General features: G+C 41.2%; 2 protein-coding genes across 2 annotated transcripts; one reads left to right on the top strand and one right to left on the bottom strand.

Moving 5' to 3' along the window:
- Positions 1-315: 315 nt before the first annotated feature.
- LOC133970113 (uncharacterized) lies at positions 316-9144 on the top strand. Its single transcript, XM_062406947.1, has 5 exons — positions 316-684; positions 1726-2081; positions 6611-6703; positions 6778-7003; positions 7116-9144. Exons 2-5 carry the CDS (start codon positions 1767-1769, stop codon positions 8453-8455), a joined length of 1974 nt encoding a protein of 657 aa, XP_062262931.1. The 5' UTR covers positions 316-684; positions 1726-1766; the 3' UTR covers positions 8456-9144.
- Positions 9145-9344: 200 nt separating this feature from the next.
- Positions 9345-15954, bottom strand: slc23a1 (solute carrier family 23 member 1). The gene is made up of 14 exons (XM_062406948.1): positions 15855-15954; positions 13818-13991; positions 13575-13732; positions 13369-13457; positions 12719-12786; positions 12447-12628; positions 12244-12364; positions 11737-11893; positions 11464-11611; positions 11268-11373; positions 10662-10791; positions 10272-10415; positions 10105-10200; positions 9345-9921 (listed from the first exon to the last, which is right to left on the bottom strand). Exons 1-14 carry the CDS (start codon positions 15870-15872, stop codon positions 9677-9679), a joined length of 1836 nt encoding a protein of 611 aa, XP_062262932.1. The 5' UTR covers positions 15873-15954; the 3' UTR covers positions 9345-9676.
- Between the last annotated feature and the right edge of the window lie 5951 nt (positions 15955-21905).

Consider the following 21905-nt stretch of genomic DNA (forward strand, 5'->3'; position numbering starts at 1 on the left):
GCAAATTTACATGGAATGAAAGAACAAATGTATCAAAGCCACTCTAGCTAAGGGGTCATGTGACCGTAGAAAGCTTTTGTGCATTGACTTTGACTTAGTCGATGGACAAAGCAGGGGGGGTTGTCAAGATTATTCCATACTTCCTAACCCTAACAGGAGGGGGGGCGCCCCACAGGCCTCGCTGTCTCTGCAGCTACAGCCTTGTCTGTCAATCACCTCCTAAAATAGAAACCTGCAGTCTGACACCCTTTCTCCCTCTCTCTATTTGGCTCTATGTCTCTCACCCGACTCCCCCCCTCTCTCTGGACCTGCAGTCTGTCAGCAACACTCTGCCTGACTCCACCACTCTTCCTCTCTGTGGATATCTGAACTTCTTTCTCTCGGGCAGGACAGTCATAGTCAGTTTCCTGACTGTGACTTGTCTTAACCAGAACCAGCTCTGAAGGACTAATGAACATGAATAGTTCTGGGTAAATATTATATCATGAAATATCAATTTGAAGCTCAATTGGGACAACAAGAAAAACAAATCTGGACTAAAAACCTGGATTACACCTGGTCCACGACTCTGACAACTTCAGCCAAGACCAGGATGTCTCAGAAGTCTCAACATGGACCTATGATTGGAAGCGGTTCCATCTGTTCCTTTTGAATCATCAAATATAGAATTTGATCCGGGAACAGGTAAGAACAAGCTTTCCATTATTCATTGATTGTATCTATTGCTTACACCAACCCTTCTTTTGAAATTATGATTTAAAACTTAAGGTGGAAAAACAACAAGGTTTGTACAGATATGTGCACATATTCTCTCTTACAGTTTTTTTATTTATTTACTTTCAGTCATTTTACATTCAAACTACAAACCTTCAGTGTTTAAAACTAATTAACTGTACTGTATGATTGGTTACGATGGCATGAATATAAATTGTATCGCAATATCTAATCGATTAACAACAAAAATAACCATCAAAATTAGAGATTGAATACAATAGACAGTGTGTGTTTCCAGATGAGGGTTAACACTTGATCAAAATTTTTACTGGAAATAGATGAAAAAAACATAATGAAATAGACTTAATTCACATTTGAGAGATAGAAATGGACAGTTATCAATAATAATCGATTTGAATGGTCCTGAATCAAGAAACAAAATATCTGAAGAAATTATATCTGAGTTTTTTTATTACCATGTTTTTTCTCAGGTTCAAAGTTAAATGCAAATGTTCACTGACATTGGGGCCTGTTAAGTTAATTAATGCAAACGAATTGCATTCAGCATCCTAGTCCCATCAACTGACGAGGATTAGAGTGTCAACCAATACGACTCATCACTCCCTTTGCTTGCCCCGATGCTGTGTCAGTTTTGCAGCCCCTCCCTCCCCCATCATCCACCTGTAGGCTCTGACGGGGGGGGGGGTTATGGGTATTTGTTCATCACTACTATCCTAAGTGATCATCTCAAGGGAGTGACTAAGTTGGAGCCTAGATGCCAAACATTTGTACTACTGTTGCTATAAGCGTTTGAACATGAGTTGTCTGACACAAGTACAATAATCTGAACTCCCTTCTGTTACTGACATTAGGTGTCACAATTAAGAACCAATCACAATGAAGAATAATCATATGATTACAACACAAACTGAGTTTGTGTCAGAGAAAAAAAGATTAAATGTCTTCCCTAACCCAAATCTTTGTTTTTATATTTTGTCCAAATTTTGACAGAAACAGACTAACGTTAAAACCTTCAGATTGAAAAGAAAAAAATGATGAGCAGCAGAGGAGAAGGAGGAAGAAGAGGGAGTGAGGTCTTCGTCAGCGCTCAGCGCTTCCCTGAGGTTGTTCTGCAGCATCATCATAATTCAGGACTTTCTGCTGAGTTCACCTGTACTCGTCCGTCAGAGGCCGATTACCTGGACGTCTCCTCTCACGTTCACTCTGAGGAGGAAGAGTGTATCAGTGACTGGTCAGAGGAAGATCTCTCGCTCTATTTCTCTCCCTCTGTCATCCTCCCATCAGACGATGAAGACTCAGGTCCAGAGAGCAGGTCCAGGTGCGTCGATGTCGCCATGGAAACACAGGTGAGGATGATTTACATTCTCAAATGTTGTGTTGAAGAAACTTTCATGGTGTGGGTCCACCAAACACAACGCACATTTTTCAAGATGAAATTACAAAAAAGTCAACGAATAGACGAGTTTCTATCAGTCAGTCCAAATATTTGAAATAAGGCAAAATGTTCATGTGACACAACGTTGTGGAAGCCAATCAGCGCCAAGAATGAAAATCATCTGACTCCGGTCTTGCAACAACACGAGCAGGCAGGTGATCAAACAGGCCACAGGTCAGCCTCAGGCAGCAGCTCCAGTAGAACATGGTGGAATCCCAGAGCGGGGGGGGCCTCTCCTGAGGGTTTTGTGGACTCACACTCGACGGTCGCAGTCACTTCTGCCACTTCAACCCAGAACAGACAAAGTCAGTTGTGTTAATTTGTGTTATTCGTTTAGTTTCGCTCAACTCAAAAACTAAATTCAATTGTATCTATTCAAAAATATTTCAGCCTTTTTTGGAAACTAAATTACTAAATTACTTACTTTTATAATCATCAAAACAAAACATCAACAAACTTTCTAAAATCTAGAATCTGATGTGATTAAAAATCCAAAATGATTTTTATTTAAATAGATTCTGTATGAATCCAAAGAAAAACGAAACATTTTAAAATTATAAAAAAATTTAAAGTTCAAATACAGTGGAAACACACACACTCAGACACTGACACACAGGCACGTGTGCGCTTACACACACAAACATGTTTGCTAATACATTCACACAGACGCACACACAAGGAATAGTTTTGCTTTCACTAATGCTCTGATTGGCTGCTCCTCCATCTGCCCAAAAAATAATCCTCACGACAAAAGTCTATGAATCAGTAAAAGAGTAAAAGAACAAACAGGATTCATTCTATTGAGCCTAATTCATTAATTATTTTATCATTTTAATTATATTTCTTTTAAATAATGTGTCTTGTAATTTTTTATTATTTGTCATGACATCAATGCATTGACATTTGTACATTTCAAGTTTTCAGTTAAAAAGCTGGCTGCAGTTAAGATGGCGGCGGGGCCACTAACCCTAACCCTAACCCTAACCTGGCCACTAACCCTAACCTGTCCACTAACCCTAACCCATGCACAATATGCCGCTGCAGCAGAAATCATCGCACTGGAAAGGAAGTGATGCGACCATAGCAACGGAAGTTTGTCTTCTCTGTTGTTTTTGCCTCTTGAAGGTTTATTTTTCTTGAAGTGCGGAAACCTATTTATTTATTTATTCCCAACAATCACTTTAGACAGTCAACACAAAAAGTAAACATACAATGTTAAAACAGAAGAATAAGATTTGTCCCAAATTGTCACATAAATTACATATAAGAAATAAACAATTGAAATAATAACGAAGGAGAAATAACAAGATGACAAGAAAGGAGAAATAACAAGATGACAAGAGTGGAGGTGCTGCAAGCATTGAATCTTTTGATGGCCCGAGGACACTTCGGAATGCAGATGGGAAGACTGGGATCAATCTGCCGCCCTTTTGGTTGGAGGACGACCGCTCTACCCCTCAGCCACAGCTGCCCAGAGGGTTATAATAACAAATTGATGATAAAAAAAACAATCCTGTTGTCACTGTAGCCAAATACAAGATCTCTATAGTAAAAACCAAAGTCAGGCAAAATGTTGTCAAAATTATGAATATCTTTGTGTACTTTATGCATTAACTTAAAAGAGCCAAACACACAGGAGCGGGTTTCAGGACACAGAGTTTACATCAGTGTCCCTCAATCTTCTACAACAAAAACCAAAACTACCAGACACTAAATGAACACTTAATCAGTCAAACAGTGTCAGGAACAATCTGTGTGCAATAATCGGTTCCTTTATATTCTAAATTATATCCACATATACAATATATACATACGGTATATGACAATCTTTCCCATATTGATTCTAGCATCTGTGCACTCTGCATCATTCCACTATCTCTCTATGTCAGTGGTTCTCAACCTTTTTTCAGTGACGTACCCCCTTCGAAGAAAAAATTCTGCAGAGTACCCCCTGACCAGCGCAAAGCATATTTGGTTGAAAGAAAGATGTAATGTGATTTATTAATCCTTGTAACAAGACACATTCAAATTTAAAACTCCATCAATGTCCATAACATTGCTCATTTGTAGTGGTCTCTCTTGAACTATTACGAAATAAAAAGATATAAAATAACTAAAGACTTTTATTATTATCTCAATATAAATAAAGATTTGTGCACCTCAAAATAATTATCAACTTAAAGTGACCTCTTTTGGAAACATAATAAAGATATGTTCTCAAACTGAACTCATGAACTTAATTATAGTTAAACACTTCTTCACAAAAAATAAATCATTAACTTAGTTTTAAATAAAAGATTACCTCAAAACATATTTTTTTAATATTCATCATCTTAAAATATCTTCTTTAAGGATCGAAAAGAATACTGACAGGTAGCTTGTTTCCGTTTGCTTTGGGGAGGCTTTTCGCATCGTGTCTTGAGATGACCTGAATTCAGAAAGTTTCCTCTTAAAAAACTCAGGTGGCTTACCAACATGACTTTCATGTTTTGTCTGGAGATACCGCTGAAGATGTGGTGGCTTAATGCCACTGTTGGCTAATCTCTCCCCACAGAAAAAAAAACAAAAAGTGTAAATAACCCAATCTATGTTATTGTTAATATTATTGAAGTGTCTTTCTGTTATTTTATTGTGAAATATTTGCTCGCTTTAAGGTCATACAATTTCGTTTCCGCTTTTGTATTACATGCTTTTATTTTGAAAGGGTACCGGTAGAGACGCGGATTTCTTGTTATGAATCATTAACTTCACAACAGAAAACTTTTACGTTTTAGCGCCCCTCCGAAGAGGCACTAGCTCTCACGGTGTTGTTTAGGGAAGGCTCTCTGCTCTGGTTTCGCCTTCTTTGGTACTTGTCCCTCCGTGTTTCAGCAGCATTGCTGCTGCACTTCAACTCGACTCCATTGTTGAAGTTTTCAAGGCAGGTGATTACTGATGACAGGCGATGACAGGTGGCGTGTGCCAGGTTGGGTCAAACCATCGGTATGGGGGAGACTCTGTTTTTTTAGGATAATTAAAAGACAGAGTCTCAGAGCCTACTGAATATACAATTTAGTTCATGAACTTACACTTATATTTTATTGAATATTTGTTAAATAACAATTTTTCAAAGATTTTTGAATGGATGCTAATTTTAAATATATTAAAAAAAAATCTCAAGTACCCCCTGGAGTACCTTCAAGTACCCCCAGGGGTACGCGTACCCCCATTTGAGAATCACTGCTCAAAACTACCAGACACTAAATGAACACTTAATCAGTCAAACAGTGTCAGGAACAATCTGTGTGCAATAATCCGGTTCCTTTATATTCTAAATTATATCCACATATACAATATTTACATACGGTATATGACAATCTTTCCCATATTGATTCCAGCATCTGTGCACTCTGCATCATTGCACTATCTCTCTATGTCATTGTCATAGTTTTTATGTTCATATATACATACTTTTGCATATATATTTATATCCATACTTGTACATGGTAGTTAAATGTTTGCTTAACCTTGATCTGTAGTAAAGCCAATAACAAACCCTAACCCAATTTTTTTTTTAATTAAAACTGAAAATAATAAATATGATACTGAAAAGAAAAAAGCTCTTTTAAAAAACGTTTAAGTTTCACTTTTCATGCTGAATCATCACCATCGTGTCTCAACCTTTCAGTAATAAACCTTTACATCAGGGGTCTTCAACGTTTTTTCAGGCCAAGGACCCCCAAACTGGTGGAGAGATGGAGCAGGGACCCCCTACTATATATATTGTATAAAAAAAATGTACATTAAACTTGGCCTAGTGTGATATATAAACATAGCTACCCTGTTATTGTGCATTCAATACTAAGCTATTCATATACAACACGGGTGAATATATTCGTGTGCAGGGTACAGGGTGGCCATGCCACTGCCATTTATAAACATGCATCTTGCATACAACACTGAGCTCTTAAAGTAATTCACAGATTCATGTTTTTATTTTAAACATACATGTAGAAGAGAAAGTGAATCCTCAAGCCATCTGTGGACGGCAAACATGCTCCCACATGAGTGAGATGTCAGGCCCTGATGGGTAGCACACAACTTATCTAACCTTGGACGGATGGAGGTTGTCAGGCAGAGGGTCAAATCAGCCTCTCAATATGTTGGATGAATGTTAATTATATTGTATTTAAAGACATTTATATTTGTGAAAAAAATTGGTTAGAGAATGAATCAAAAATTATAAAAATATAAAAAATTGTCTAATCAACAAAAATTTCACGACCCCCCTGCAGTACCTCCACGGACCCCCTAGGGGTCGCGGCCCCTCTGTTGAAGACCTCTGCTTTACATTGAATTAAATCATTGTTTTGTTCATCAAACACCTGTCTATCTCTCTCCCTGCATGTCTGTCTATCTGTCTGTGTGTCTCTCTACATCATCTTGTTTGTTTCTGTTCAGACGACAGGTCAGGGAGGGGGGGGGCTTAAGATGGTTCCTAAACGACAGATTCACCTGAAAAAGAAAAACAAGACCAAGGAAATGAATGACAAGGTAAAGAATTACAAACTACAGGTACTTGTCTGTCTCTTTTCTGTCTTTACCTGTCTGTGTCACTACCTGACCAGGTGATACTGAAGAATGAACCTTCTGAAGGGGGCGCAGCGAACAGAGATGTGTCAACCAATGAGCTGCTCTGTCCAACTGTCCATCATCGCCCTGATCTGTTGCTACGACAACACAGCATGCCCACTTCCTTCTACACGCGTTCAATGACCAGTGGTGATGTGGACAGCTGTGGTGATGTGGACAGCTGTGGGGTCTACAGGGGCCTGGTTGCAGGAGCCAGTCCAGGTAACAACACCTGACGCTGTTAGAGAACTCCGCCTTTTCCTGTGTTGCCCAGGAAATGACCTGTGATGATTGTGATGGTTTTTTTCTGGACTCTTCCTATTTCTGGTTTCAGGGTTGCTGATTGAAGGACAATCAGTGGTGCAGAGACGTTTGCAAAAATCAATCTCTCTGGATGAAACAAAAACAAAGATGGCGTCATGCATCATCAAGACGGTCCTCTCCAAGAAGATGCAAGTCGAGAAGATCAACACAAAGACATCGTGTCTGAAGAAGAAACTCCCATCACAGTGGGGCGGACTGGAGGCGGGGCCAGGTGTGTTTAAAGCTCCGGTTCATTTGGTGAGAGACGTCAGAAGTTTGGTTAAAAACACATTCAGCCTCTCGTTCTCTACGGCAACGACACCTGACAAACTCAAGCCAGAAAAATCGAAGGTGGTTGGTCAGGAGGACAGCCCACCCCCCACCTACCAACAGGAAGTAGGGGTCAAAGGTCACTCCACCAGAGGACATGTCTCCAATGTCAGTGCATCTTTCAGCCAATCCCGTGACAGAAAACAGTACAATCCATTGAGTCAACCAATCACACATCAGAGACAAGGAAGCGAGCCAATAGTAAGCAGGAGGAAAGATGATTTCATGTTTTTAGACCCACCCCCATCCACCTCTGCAACCATCATCCAATCAGAAAGAGCTGAAGGTGCAGGTCATCAGGCAGGATCCTCCCTCCCCTTCTCTGCCCCTCCTTCCCCCTCCTCCTCCAGACACCCCCAGGTAGACCAGCAGGAACAGCGCCACCCCCAAGGTGTGTCTTCTCACTCTGTCCCTGCCCCCCTCCAGCGGCTCCAAACCTGTTTCTGCACCCCCTCTCAACATCCTCAGCTGAGGAAGGTGAGCTACATCCCCAACCCCCTCAACTCCGTCCAGAATCCCTACCTCCACCAGAGCAGGTCACCTAGAGACACCCCGGACCAGACCATGAAGACCTGCCCCTCCCCAGTGACCAGGAGGACAGCAGACCACGAGGTCAGTGCTGTGACCCCGCCCACATTGAAGAATAAGCTGCAGCAGCCTTTTCTCTGCAGTTTCTTACCTGCACAGGTGAGTAATGACTTCCTCAATGACATCACAGGTTCTGCTGTGACACCTGGAGCTGTCTTCAGTGGCCCCGCCCCATGTCACGTGATGTTAGAGCCAATTGGGCGGTACTGCTATGTGGACACACACCCGCAGTTGGATCCAGAAACTGGACAGTTCATTCAGGTTTTCCTACCAAGAGCAAGCCCCGCCCCCATGTATTGTTTCAACCCCGCCCCCACCAGGATAAACCCCACCCCCACCATTCTACAGACAAGCAGTGTCAATGGCGCTGTCCTCTCAGTGATGAGGTTCCAGCCGACCTTGTACGCCGCCCCCTGCTTCCCCGTCCCCCTGCACACACACACGTCCCCATGATATCTATCTATTTACATAGTTAGATAGATAGACGTACCTGTAACATATAAGACAGTATAGATTATTTATTACAATATATATAAAAGCAAACAAACATTATCTCAAGGCACTTCACACAGTGAGTTCACAATGATTTTATTTTACCTCACATTTTTCTTTGTTTGTTGATTTGATGATTGATTGTTTGTTTGATAATTGATCGATGATACAACCAGTACTGAAGTGACGAGCAGATGAAGTGAAATAACCTTATGTTATTTTCTCTCATGTTATTGTGAATATTCAACATATTGTTATAAAAATCAACAGGAATAAATTCAACAGCTTCACGTTTGTTTCTCAGACAAAACAGTGTTGTCATGATGTTAAAAATCACATAAGGGTTAAGGTTAGGGTTAGGGTCATCAACAGTTAGTTGATGAAGTGAAGACTCACAGTTTAGCTTAACCCGGGTTAAACCGAACTCAGTAACAATTGACCCAAACACACATTTGTTTAAGGGCGAGTGTTAGTTTGAGTTAAACCCGGATTAACCCTGTGATAAGCTAGCACTGACAACAAATACGAAGAAATTATGGAGACAAATGATAATTTAGTTGTTGTTATAATTCTTGGGATATTTAATCATATGTTTTCCCATGAGGTAAAATACATTCACATCAATATTATACAGTCAATCAACAGTTAAATTAGTTTTTATTTCAGTCAAAACAATTTTTTTATATAAAACATTTCATGAATAGAATTTTGTTCACACATTCAAACATAGATAGATAGAAAACAAACTATAAAATATAAACGAATAATGTACAAAACACAGTAAATCATTATTATGGAATCATTTTTTTTTTTTTTTTTTTTTTGTATTTTAACCTAACTCAATAATTTCAGATTCACTAACATTATTGATGCACGTCATTAAACACGTGATGGTAAAAATGATTTGTGTAATTTTTCTGATCCTATCATATTTTAGTTGAGATGAGTCATCACGCACTCATAATGGCACAAATATTAATATTATGTAAAACAACCTTTATTATCAAGGTTTCATTTGATGTGTGAAAGTAAACATCAGAAACAATGTTAAGGGTGTTTCAATGGTAACTGCTTTTTAGAATACGTGATAATCATCTATTTAACAAGATATGACATCACGCTGACATCACACAGGGTTCGTACTTCCTGTCCATCTGGCAGGTGTGATTGATGACATCACAGTCACACCTTGGTGCTGGATAGCTGGACATCAGCTGCTTTCTCTCCGGTTCTTGTTTGCTCCTCCTCCTCTTCAGCTGTCGCTGGATCATCAGACGCCCTGAAGCCTGTGAAGGAGGGGCTGATGGGAAATCGCTGGAGCCAGTGGATCTTCCTGATGACCCCCATCCCCAGAGGAAGATCATAAGAAGAACAGGCAGAGGAACAGGAAGATCTCCACTCAACTAAACCTCGCTCCTGTCTGGTACCTGAAGACACCAAAAGAAGAAACCCACACACAACGGGCACGACGGACACAACACAAACGTGTAACTATAAATATTTAGGGTTCGTGTAAAACTTCAATCAAATCAAATCAATCAAAATTAGACTGACTAATACGATTAGTCAGTGTATAGAGTTGTGTGTGTTTAGAGTTGTGTGTGTTTTACCAGGTATTGTGTTGTCAAGACAAAAAGCCAAAAAACCTCCAACGAACATCTCAGTGGATAAAAGAACCGTCAAAATCTGATCCAGCTCCGCGAGACCTGAACATACAGAAGTGATCTACATCATGTAGATCCAAACACAGAACTGATGTACATCACGTAGGTCTCACCTGTGTGGATGGAGTTGGGGTGTGCGTCCAGGTAATTCGGCAGCATCAAGCCAAAGAACATTGAGAATCCGAGAACAAACAGATTTCTGGACGAGTTTAAATCCACCAGCTGCAGGTTCGACAGACCGATAGCTGTGATCATACCTGAGAAACACACCTGGATTATTGTGACATCAATTCAATTTAATTCATTTTCATCTGTGTAGCATCAAATCATAATATACATTATCTCAAGGCTCATTATATTGAAGGTCAAGACCTTACATTTTTTTTATCGAGATACACAACAGTTCCCACAATGAGCAGCACAATGGAGACTGTGGAGACTCACATGATGTGACATCATCCACACACCTGTATGAAAGCGTGTGAGCTTTAATGGCGACTCACCGAACAGTGTGCAGAACATCCCTCCAAGAATCGGATCCGGCAGAGACGCAAACAGAGCTGTGAACTTCCCGACTGATCCCAACAGGAGCATGATGCCTGCTCCATACTGCACCACCCGCCTGCTGCCCACCTGCACACCGGGTCAACGATTCAAACATCCAAAACGCCAATTGAGGCCTATTCAACATCCATGATCATTGACTGTAAATAAAATGATCATATATTTGCAGTCAGAGTCTGGGCAGTAGTGATTGTGGAGTAGAGCCATGTTATCAAGGTCCCGCCCATACACGCATTTGACCATCCTGAGTCAGTCTCAGCTGTCAATCATGACGTCGCAGCCCTCAACTGATCAGAAACACTTGAATAAACATTTATTTAACGTCTACTTGGATGTTTTAGTTTGGTTCGTGGCCCTTCTGCTAACATGGAGGAGGAGTTTATGACCTATACTGCAACCAGCCACCAGGGGGTGATCCAGCTGCTTTGGGATCTGTCATGTCATCCATCTTTAATCACAGTCTATGATCTGGTCCATAAAACTAGGTCTAGGACCGGTTTCCAACTAACACATTAACCCATTCATGTGCACATGGTCGCGGTTACCTTGGTGATGCCTAGAACGCCTATATTTGGACTTGAGGAAGTGGAGCCATTTCCTGTTCCCAACAGACCAGCAATAATACAAGAAAGTCCCTCAATGAAGATTCCCCTGAAACACAAACACTGTCACACAGCAGCTGGGGGGCGCTGTGGGTGAGTTGCAGGTAATCTTACTTCCTTTGACTTCTCACTGTCTCACCTGTTGATGGCGTGGACCGGAGGAGGCGTGGCTCCAGCGAGACGGGCGCAGGCGTAATAATCTCCAATCGACTCCACGATTCCTGCCATCGTCGCACTTAGCATTCCCAACACCCCGGCTACCGTGACCACTGGCAACCCCCATTGACCTATCAGAGACCATCATCATCATCATCGTCATCTGACTGTGACCTGTAAGGCCTTTGAGTTTAAATGACCTTTAATGACCTCCATCATATCTAAAAGGTTTGAGGCTTGTGATTGGCTGACTCACAGGGATAGGGTACCCTGAACCAGGGGGCGGAGGTCATGATGTCACCCCGGGCGTCGGTCCGAGCTTTGTGTCCGTACTGATCGGGGTCGCTAGGCAACAGGTCGGTCAGAGTGAGAATGTAACAGACGAGCCAAACCAGCATGATGGCCAGAATGATCTGAAAGAAGAAGAAGAAGAAGAGTGTTCAACCTCCTCCATCACACACTGAAGCAACCTGAAGAAGATCAAAAGAGGGAGGCGACATCGGGGGGGCGATGTTTCCCCCGACAGCTTTTAGGCTTCGTGGTTTATCACCAAGGCTACGATCAAATTTATTGAATCATCATCACTGACACGGATATAAAAGTTTTAATTTGTTTTAACGTTTGTTGTCTGATCATCACTTTACATTTGGAGGAAGTTATGTGTTTGTTTGAGTGTGTGTTTGTGTGTGTGTGTGTGTGTGTGCGTGCGTGTGGGTGTATGTGCGTGTTTGTGTGTGTGTGTGTGTGCGTGTGTGTTATTTACAGGAAACATCTTGAAGATCTGGACTCTTGTTGACGTCAGACCTTTCTTACAGTTGTAAACAGGAACAGGAAATGATGTCGTTCTTAGGTACTGAGAAAACAACACGATGAGAAAGATGCACCTGAAACAGAGAGACAGCCGGTCAGACAGCCGGTCAGACAGGTGGACAGACAGGTGGACAGACAGACAGAAATGTGTCTCACAGCGCTGACAGGCCCCAGTGAGAACCAGCTCTGTCTCCAGCAGTGGTAAAGACAGACAGGCCAATCAGTGAGACAGTTGGAGTGATGGTTAGAGGACCAATGAACTCCAGCAGTAACCCTGGCAGCCCACAGAGACCGATGATGAGCTCCAGCACACTGGACACGATGATCGCCCCCTGGATCTGAAACAGGAAATACACTTGATCACATGAGCCGTGTCCCTCTGAAAATGCCCCCCCCAACCTCCAGGTAGAAGAGATGGCATCATGTACCTCTCTAATGCGCGGCTGCCAAATGTGTTCAGTGTTCAGTGGAAGGCTCCAGTTCCCATAAATCTCCTCTGCAGATACAAAAAATGATTCATATTATTAGTTATCATATTCCTCCTCTTAGCTTCTCTTTATTGGTTCCCTGTAATATCTGTATATCAAGATCCTGCTCCTCACATTGAAAACTCTTAACAATCAAACCCTTCAAATATCAGGGAGCTCATAACACTGTCCTGTCCCAATAGAACCACAGGTTCCCTTGTGGTTCTAGAGTCTGTCAGAGTAGAACAGGAGGTAGAACCTTCAGCTTTGATAGAGCCTATAGTTCTGGATCAGGTGAGTCCTGAGGGGGAACTCCCGTCATTCACTGAGCACGTCTCCACATCTTTCTGTCTCTCTTCTCCCACATTTATTGATTTAACTACAATTACTTATTGTAAGTCGCTTTGGATAAAAGTGTCAGCTGATTGAAATGTAATAATGTAAATAACTCACAGTCGTCTGAGCTGCTCCTTGTGGAAACTGTTGGTTTCTCTATCGTTTAAAGGTCTGAATATGTAAAGTGCCTTGAGATCATTCTCATTATGATTTGATGCTATACGAATAAAGCTGAGTTGAATTACAGAGACAGACAGGTAGAGAACATGTCTCACCCTCACTGGGACACCTCCAGCGATCCAGACTGAGGATCCCCTGAGCAGGAATCAGGAAAGCAAACGCACTTGCCTGAAACAGAGGAAGTCTACACACACACACACACACACACACACACACACACACACACAAATACACACACACACACGGTGACACTCTGACTCGCTCTGCCTCGCTCTGATTCACCTGTCTCGCTCTGACTCACCTGACTCCCACTGTGGTCTGGATCAGGGTCGTGATACCGACCGTGGTGAAAATGGTTCCAATCAGCTGACTGATGGTGTTCTGGTCTCGACCTACACACATGGCCTCTGCCAGGAGAAACGGAACTGCCACTGTGCCGCTGAAGCATGTCAGGTAATGCTGGAGACAGATCAGAGCAGAGGTCCGGTGGCATCATCAACATCTCACTGACCTGTCATTGTTCAGTGTTTGGTCCCAGTCTTACCTGGAGTCCCAGTAAAACACACAGGTACCAAGGTGGAACGTCCTCGATTGTGTAAATCATGTCAGATCCCGCCTCCTTTGTTCCTACTGCCGGCGTCATGTTTGGGTCTTCTCTCATTGGCTTGTTAATCCGGTTGAATGTCTGACTCTGACTTTCTGCCAGGTGACCACAACTCTGATTGGACAGAAGGACACACAAACCTGTTATTACAAATACATAATTTAACACATTTGGTCAGAAATACCTAAACACACCTGAACCCAAACAAACTCACCTAAATACACATGCATTCACCAGAGCTCACATGAACTCACATGAACACAACTGAACACAAATGAACACAACTGAACACAACAGAACACAAATGAACACAAATAAACACAAATGAACACAACTGAACACAACTGAACACAAATTAACACAAATTAACACAAATGGACACAACTGAACACAACTGAACACAACTGAACACAAATGAACACAACTGAACACAACAGAACACAAATGAACACAAATAAACACAAATTACCACAAATGGACACAAATGGACACAACTGAACACAACTGAACACAAATGAACACGAATGAACACAACAGTAAACAACAACAACACGGTCAGGGCTGAACCAGGAAGCAGGATTTGTGGTCCTCAGGTGACTTCAGGTTGAATTCACAGTTCTCTGTTCTATGAAGCTCGGTGCCTTGTCATCAGGTGAATCACCATGGTAACTCAACCTGCTGACCTGCTCCAGGTGAAGTTGGAGATAAGAGATCAAACAGACACACACTGAGAATACGTGTAAATGGGTTCACATTAGGGTTAGCCAAGCCTGGGTTGATTTATGAGGTAAATAACCAGCTTCGTGTGACCACTGTGTTGTTAAGTTAAGTTAAGATATCCTAGGTATGTTGAACTTGCTTTGTTTATAGGCCCCAGACTCACCTGTAAACACCAGTGCTGCTGTTTTCCATCAGTTTCTCTTTAACTGTTCGAGTCTTCAACTAATCAGACGTCACTTTTAGGAAAGGTGAAAATCTTTTTGACTGAGGAAGAGTCTCTCTCTGAGTGAGAGTCTCAATCTGGTGCTGGGTTAATGTAAAATATAATTTAATTATGAGGAGGATAAAGGATCTTGGGCTGACCTGATTTACAGATTCTGCAGCAAGTGATGAAGATGACTTTACACTTTCTCCTGCTCTTGTTCTGAGAAACAGACGTGATAACTGGATGTGGTGTTATTGTTTTTACTGCTTCACCTGTTTGCTGTTTCAAAGTGTTGGCGCGGAGGAACTGTGGACAGCGACGTGGTGCGAGACCTGAAACAACTCTCTGACCAATACAAGCAGCATGAAAGTTTCCACAGTCACTGACACACAGTGAGTGTTTCTGCTCAGCAGCTCCATGCAGGCTACAGGACACGTTGTCTGTTGTGTTGTTTTAGTTGAGTCTGGATTCAGTTTGTTTGTCTCCCCCCCAACACTGCACCCCCTCATACAGTTTATCAACAACCACTACTAGTTAGCAGTGACACTTTGTCAACAATTCAACGGTTGCTTTATGTTGGTTATGTTTTTTGGGGGGGACGGCTTTGATGGAAGTGCCCACAGGAGGCCTGTTCTGTAGCTTTTGCAGTTTCACCAACCTGAGCTTTAGTTTTCTGTTTCTGGTCTGTACTGGCAAAAAACACTTCATCCATCTCCTTAAAAAACGTTATTCCTTCCACCAGCAGGATTTCCCATAACGTCCTGGTCCTACTTCAGATATGAAACACTTCTGGTTCCTTCACCTCACTCAGACAGAAGCTGAGTCAATACTGCAGTTTAAATCAAGTGTAATACTTCTGGTCTGGACAAACAGGACGTTCCTGGATGTTGAACATTAGCTGTGAATATTTATGACCCATGAAGTTCTGGGGCCCCTGGACCGGAGTCTCCCCTTAGTGACTGCAGGAGTGAAACTGTAACCTGTCCATCAAATCACCAATGAGTAGAAATCAGCAGAAAAAGAATTCAGTCAATAATCAATGATCAGTTTACCTTCTGATCGGTTTCCATTTCACCTGTCGCTGTTTAACTCCTGGACGATCGAGCACCGAAAACTGAAGAGACACAGAGAGAGAGTGAGAGAGAATGTGTGCGGGGGGGTGTTTGAGGTGAAAGTCCAGAAAGATTAACAAGATTATTAACACATTTCGCCTGGTCAGGTGTGTCACTTCCACTGACGCAACAGGTTCAGTGATTATTGATTATTGGATTATTACTGAGGTTCATGATGTTTCATTACATTACATGTCATTTAGCTGATGCTTTTGTCCAAAGCGACTTAGATTTTTAGAACATTCAGCATTTATGAGGGGCCATTTAGCCAAGGACAGTTAGGTATGCAGATGGTAAAGAGAGGGATTCGAACCGGCAACCTTCTTGTTGCAGAATACCCGCTCTTTCCCCTAGGCCAGTGATTTTCAACCTTTTTTGAGCCGCGCAACATTTTTTACATTCACAAAATCCTGGGGCACACCACCAACCAAAATGACACTCTACGGCCTAACATAGTACATATAATACATATAGTTAGTAATATAGTTTCTAAATGTATTAAAAAGCACTATTTAAAATTATTTCCTTATTACTCTTATCTTTTAATGAGCACAAATTGAATCAGATTTATGAAACAATCTTTGATTTAACTAAACTTTATTTAATGGAGACATATTATACCCATTTTACCACAGTTGATATGGCTCCTTGGGGTCTTAATGAAATGTCTGTGACATATTTTGGTCAAAATACCACAAGGATCATTTAAAACAGGACCTTTTAACCCTGTCTAAAACAGAGTGACCTGTTTTGAGTGCCAATAGTTACTCCCGCCGTTTACCCGCGCTTCATTGAATTTCTTCACTTTGACATTCAGAGCACTGGGCAGAAATCACATCGCGTCAACGCCCAATGTGGGCCTTCACGATGCTTTGTTTTAATTAAACAGTCGGATTCCCCTGCTCCGCACCAGTTCTAAGTCAGCTGATAGGCGCCAGCCGAATTTTCTCACTTATTCTGCAGTAAAAATACACAAAAATGTGTATGAGCATAGTCAGAGACACCATGAACAGGAATCGACTTGAAGTCACTTATAATCTCTCAAGGAATATTTTTAATCAGCATCTAAATATGGCTACATTAGGAATACATTAGTCCTTTTTTACTGACTTGCCCTTCAATTTGAAGTAAAAATACATAATTTACATGAACAGATACGCCATGAAGATAAAAATAAAAATGATCAAATGAGAGACTATAACTAAAATATAGTTGTGTTTTCGTTCTTTTTAGGCGCATTGACTATCTATACTGCTTTACCGTATGAGGCATTAGTAGACGCGCAACAAAAACCAGAGTGGCGGCTGGCTTTCCACATGATGGCTCACTTTACTGCAGTCCTCTTTACACAAAAAAATAAAAGCAAATAAGAACGTGAAAAAAAGCTTGAAGACCGACAAGAGGAACTATATAGAGGCCCTTGCATTAGAAGCAGAAGAAGCAGCCAGACATGGGAATCTGAAGGACCTGTATGACACCACCAAAAAGCTGGCAGGAAAGACCAGTAAACCTCAAAGACCAGTAAAGGACAAAGATGGAAAGCCAATAATGGGGGAGGAAGGACAGAAGAAAAGATGGTTGGAGCATTTCAAGGAACTTCTCAATAGACCAGCCCCACAAGACCCACCACACATCCAACAAGCAGAAAGGGATCTGCTCGCCTTCGTCTCAACATCGAGGGACCTCTGCGTACCAAGAAGGGAGGAGATCAGGAAAGCCATTAAAAAACTTAGAAACGGCAAGGCTGCAGGACCAGATAGCATCCCGGCCGAGGCATTGAAGACGAACGCAGAGACCAGGGGAGAGATGCTCCACCCTCTCTTCAAGAATATGTGGGAAGAGGAAAACATCCCATGTGAATGGAAGGAGGGCTATCTTGTGAAGATGCCAAAGAAAGTGGACCTGAGCAACTGTGGAAATTATAGGGGGATCATGCTACTCTCCATCCCAGGAAAGGTCTTCTACAGGATCTTACTGGACAGGATGAAGGATGTGATTGACCCCCAGCTTAGAGACCAGCAGGCTGGCTTCCGCAAAGACAGATCGTGTACAGACCAGATTGCTACACTGCGCATCATCCTGGAACAGTCACTCGAGTGGAATTCACAGCTATTCATCAACTTCATCGACTACGAGAAGGCCTTCGACAGTGTGGACAGGGAGACCCTCTGGAAGCTTCTCAGGCACTATGGAGTGCCAGAGAAATGAACTAACATCATCAGAAACACCTATGAGGGAATGACCTGCAGAGTGATCCACGAGGGACAACCTACCGATGCCTTCAGTGTACAAACTGGAGTGAGACAGGGGTGCCTACTATCGCCATTCCTGTTCCTGCTGGCAATGGATTTGGTAACGAAGCAATCCACAGCAGGAAGAAAAAACGGCATACAGTGGACAATGTGGGCGCAGCTCGATGACCTGGACTTTGCAGATGACTTGGCCCTTCTCTCTCATACCCAGCAGCAGATGCAGGAAAAGACCAGCACCATCGCAACCAACTCCGCTCGCCTCGGTCTCAACATCCACAGAGGGAAGAGCAAAGTCATGAGAGTCAACTCTGCCAACACTGCACCCATCATGCTGGAAGGCGAAGCTCTGGAGGAGATTGAGGAGTTCACCTACCTTGGCAGCATTGTCAACAAGCAGGGTGGAACAGATGCAGATGTGAGAGTCAGGATTGGCAAGGCCAGAGTTGCGTACCTCCAACTAAAAAACATCTGGAGCGCAAAAGACCTGGCCATCACAACAAAGATCAAGATCTTTAACACCAATGTGAAGTCAGTCCTACTCTACGGTGCTGAGACATGAAGGACTACGGTGAATACAACAAATAAAATCCAGTCATTCATCAATACCTGTCTGCGACGAATCCTCCAGATCCACTGGCCTAACACCATCAGCAACAAAGAACTGTGGGAACGTACCAGCCAAAAGCCAGCGGACGAAGAGATCCTCCAACGACGTGCCATCACACACACACGCATCTGGTATTTCACATGACATCCTGATACATTGATGATTTAAAAAACCTAAACGTTCATCATATGAAAAATGATTCTTTCATTTCATCATTCATTAAATGCAGCACTGTACAAGGAGCCCTGCAGAGGCCCCTGTCCCAGCAGGAGGACCACATCCAGCTGAAATTTGGTCTGAATACCATTTAGATACGGCTGATAATATGTTATCAATGTTAAATACTTTTGCCGTGGAACTGAGAGTTATTCAGAATCAGCTTTATTTTCCATCTATATGTACATGTACTAAGAATTTGACTCCAATGAAACTGCGCTCAGTGTGTTTACACAAACACACCATTAGCAACAGACTACAAAAAACTAGCAAAATAAACACAACTACTATCTGCAAATAGAGTTAAACTGTACAGAGCAGTCAAGTGGACAATAAACATTTAACTAGGATACGGTTATGGTGGAATTGTGACCAGAGGACGATAGTGCAGTGGTGCAAGAAACAAAGATGATCATTAACGAACAGGTTACTTATAAACATGAGGTGGTGAATCACATTGTGCAGAGTGCGAAGTTGCTGGATCAATTATGGATTATTATGTACACGATGCATATAAATACACAACGTAGATGAATATTGTCACAGTAGTGCATTTGAGTAATGTACAGAATATAAAATCCACTTAGATTTATATTGTCAACCCTTTGTGATTATATAAAAAAATATGTATAGTTGCACTTATTCAATCAAATTTAGCGCCAAGTCATAATACACAATGTATAACATGTCAAGGCACTTTACATAATAGGTCAAGACTTAAATGTTGCACTTGTAGTTTTTTTTTTGTTTAAGCTAATGTGAACATGTGAGACAGTGAAGTTGTGAGACTGAAGTTGTGGGACAGTGAAGTTGTGAGACAGATTTTATTGTTGGATCAAGAAGATTCACACATATGCGATAGAGATTCATTCTGAGGGAATCAAACATTAAACAACGTTCATCTGGTATGTTTCCCTTTTTAGTTCTATAGAGATTTTTTTTTTTTTTTTTTAAATCTGTTTAAAAAAAAATGTTGACATATGATTACTTAAACTTCTGCTGTAAAATTTAGCACTAACTCTTACCCTAAAATTGATATTAGAATAAAATAAATACACAACACAACACTATCATACACAGACATAAGTGCCTCTGTGCTTTAGAAACCATTTGTGAATCATTTATCAGTGATTGACGAGTCTATCAGGAACTGGGTGCGTGTGTCCACTATAATTCAAGTGTCCTCAGTGTCATGCATTAATAACGTTCGTTGACATGTCAATAATCATCACTGTTAAACTTTCTCTAACCCTTCTTCTTTGTATCTGCTCAGAATCATCGAGCACTCTGCCGGCCACGCCCCCTTTGTGTTAGAGCATGTGCTTGCTCAAATACTCAGAATCAGTTAACACAACTCAACAGACCAACATCTTAACCGGCTTTGTACAACTATTTAACACAGAGTCACTGAACCACGGTTTGTTGAACTGAGTTCGATCAGGTGGTGCCCCCTTGTGGTGGGAGGAGTATTGGGGACTGAGAACAAACACCTGGAGCCTCTGTCCAAAAGAGTTCAGTCCTCAGGAACAGTGAGGGATGGGAGGGAGATTACTTGTTATTATTTATAAACAACACTAACGCTAATAAAACAGCAAGTGACAATCTAAAATGCACGAATTTAAATATTCAAGTCAGATCACTGATCAATAATCATCCAATCAAACAACCAAACTGTGTAGCATAAGCATTTCTTTATTGCATTGATCATCTGCAGTTTGTAACAATATCACCTTAATAATTAAACATTATTTACAAGAGTTTTATCATCACATATTTGCACCAGGTCAAATAAATACAAAGAAAGTGTGTGTATGAGTATGAGATCTGCTCAATGATTGATTGAATGACTGATTGGAAGCATTAGAGTAAGGGTTGGAAGTCAAAGTTAAATTTTGGTTTTTATTTCAATAGTTTATTAATGACGTTATGGGAACTGTTGGTTTCTCTATAGTTTTTAACCCTATGTAAAGAGCCATGAGATAATCTATATTATATTCTGATGCTATAAAAATAAAACTGAATTGATGTCGACAGAAAAAAATGTATTTTCTCTAAATGAAATACAAGATTCAAAAGGTAAACATTAATAAAGATTCAGAAAATTGTTGCTTAATTAAAAAAGTTTTAAAACAAATTTAAATAAAGAAATATATCATAAACATTTCAGACATAGTCACCTAGCACCTGAACTTTTCCACAAGAGACAATTTTATTTAATAAAGCAGAAACCTGATATTTCTATTTAAAGTCATGTGAGGGCGGGGTTAGGGTTAACACTGTCAACCAATCGGAAATCCACACCACAGAAATTAAAGATAACCGACACACAACAGACACACAGACAACACAACAGACACACACGTTCCCATTGTGGCCCGAGTGTAAACAGTTCATCATTTAACTAATTGATCACTAATCGTTAATGATCTGATTGTACAAAGCAAAATAAAATTGACACCAATATAAACCTGTTGTCATGGATACGCTCTTGATAGATATAAACTCTTAATCATTAATTATTGATTATTAATGTTCATGTGATTGCTCATCGGTTGTTTGAATTCCACCTACATCCTCTCATCCAATCACAGCACAGGATTATCTGTCAGCAGCTCTTCAAAGTCGTACTGCAGAGAGAGAGAGAGAGAGAGAGACAGGTGTTACTGATGATGTCATCAGCAGGGATCACATGATCAATCATCATCACGCTGCTACATTCAACTGAACCCCATATAACTTAATTAAGTGATTATATATAAATAAATGCTTTATGATCAACAACTAATCAAGGTTAATCAATTTTTCTTTTTTAACTCTTCACCGAGAATCACGATATCAAATTTACACCAACATACATAAATGTGGTGAAATTAAATGTTTGTCCACCAGGAGCTGTATCAGGTCAGAACCTGTTTA

Source organism: Platichthys flesus, chromosome 15 (genome assembly GCF_949316205.1).
Source record: "Platichthys flesus chromosome 15, fPlaFle2.1, whole genome shotgun sequence".
Classification (NCBI taxonomy): Eukaryota; Metazoa; Chordata; class Actinopteri; order Pleuronectiformes; family Pleuronectidae; genus Platichthys; species Platichthys flesus.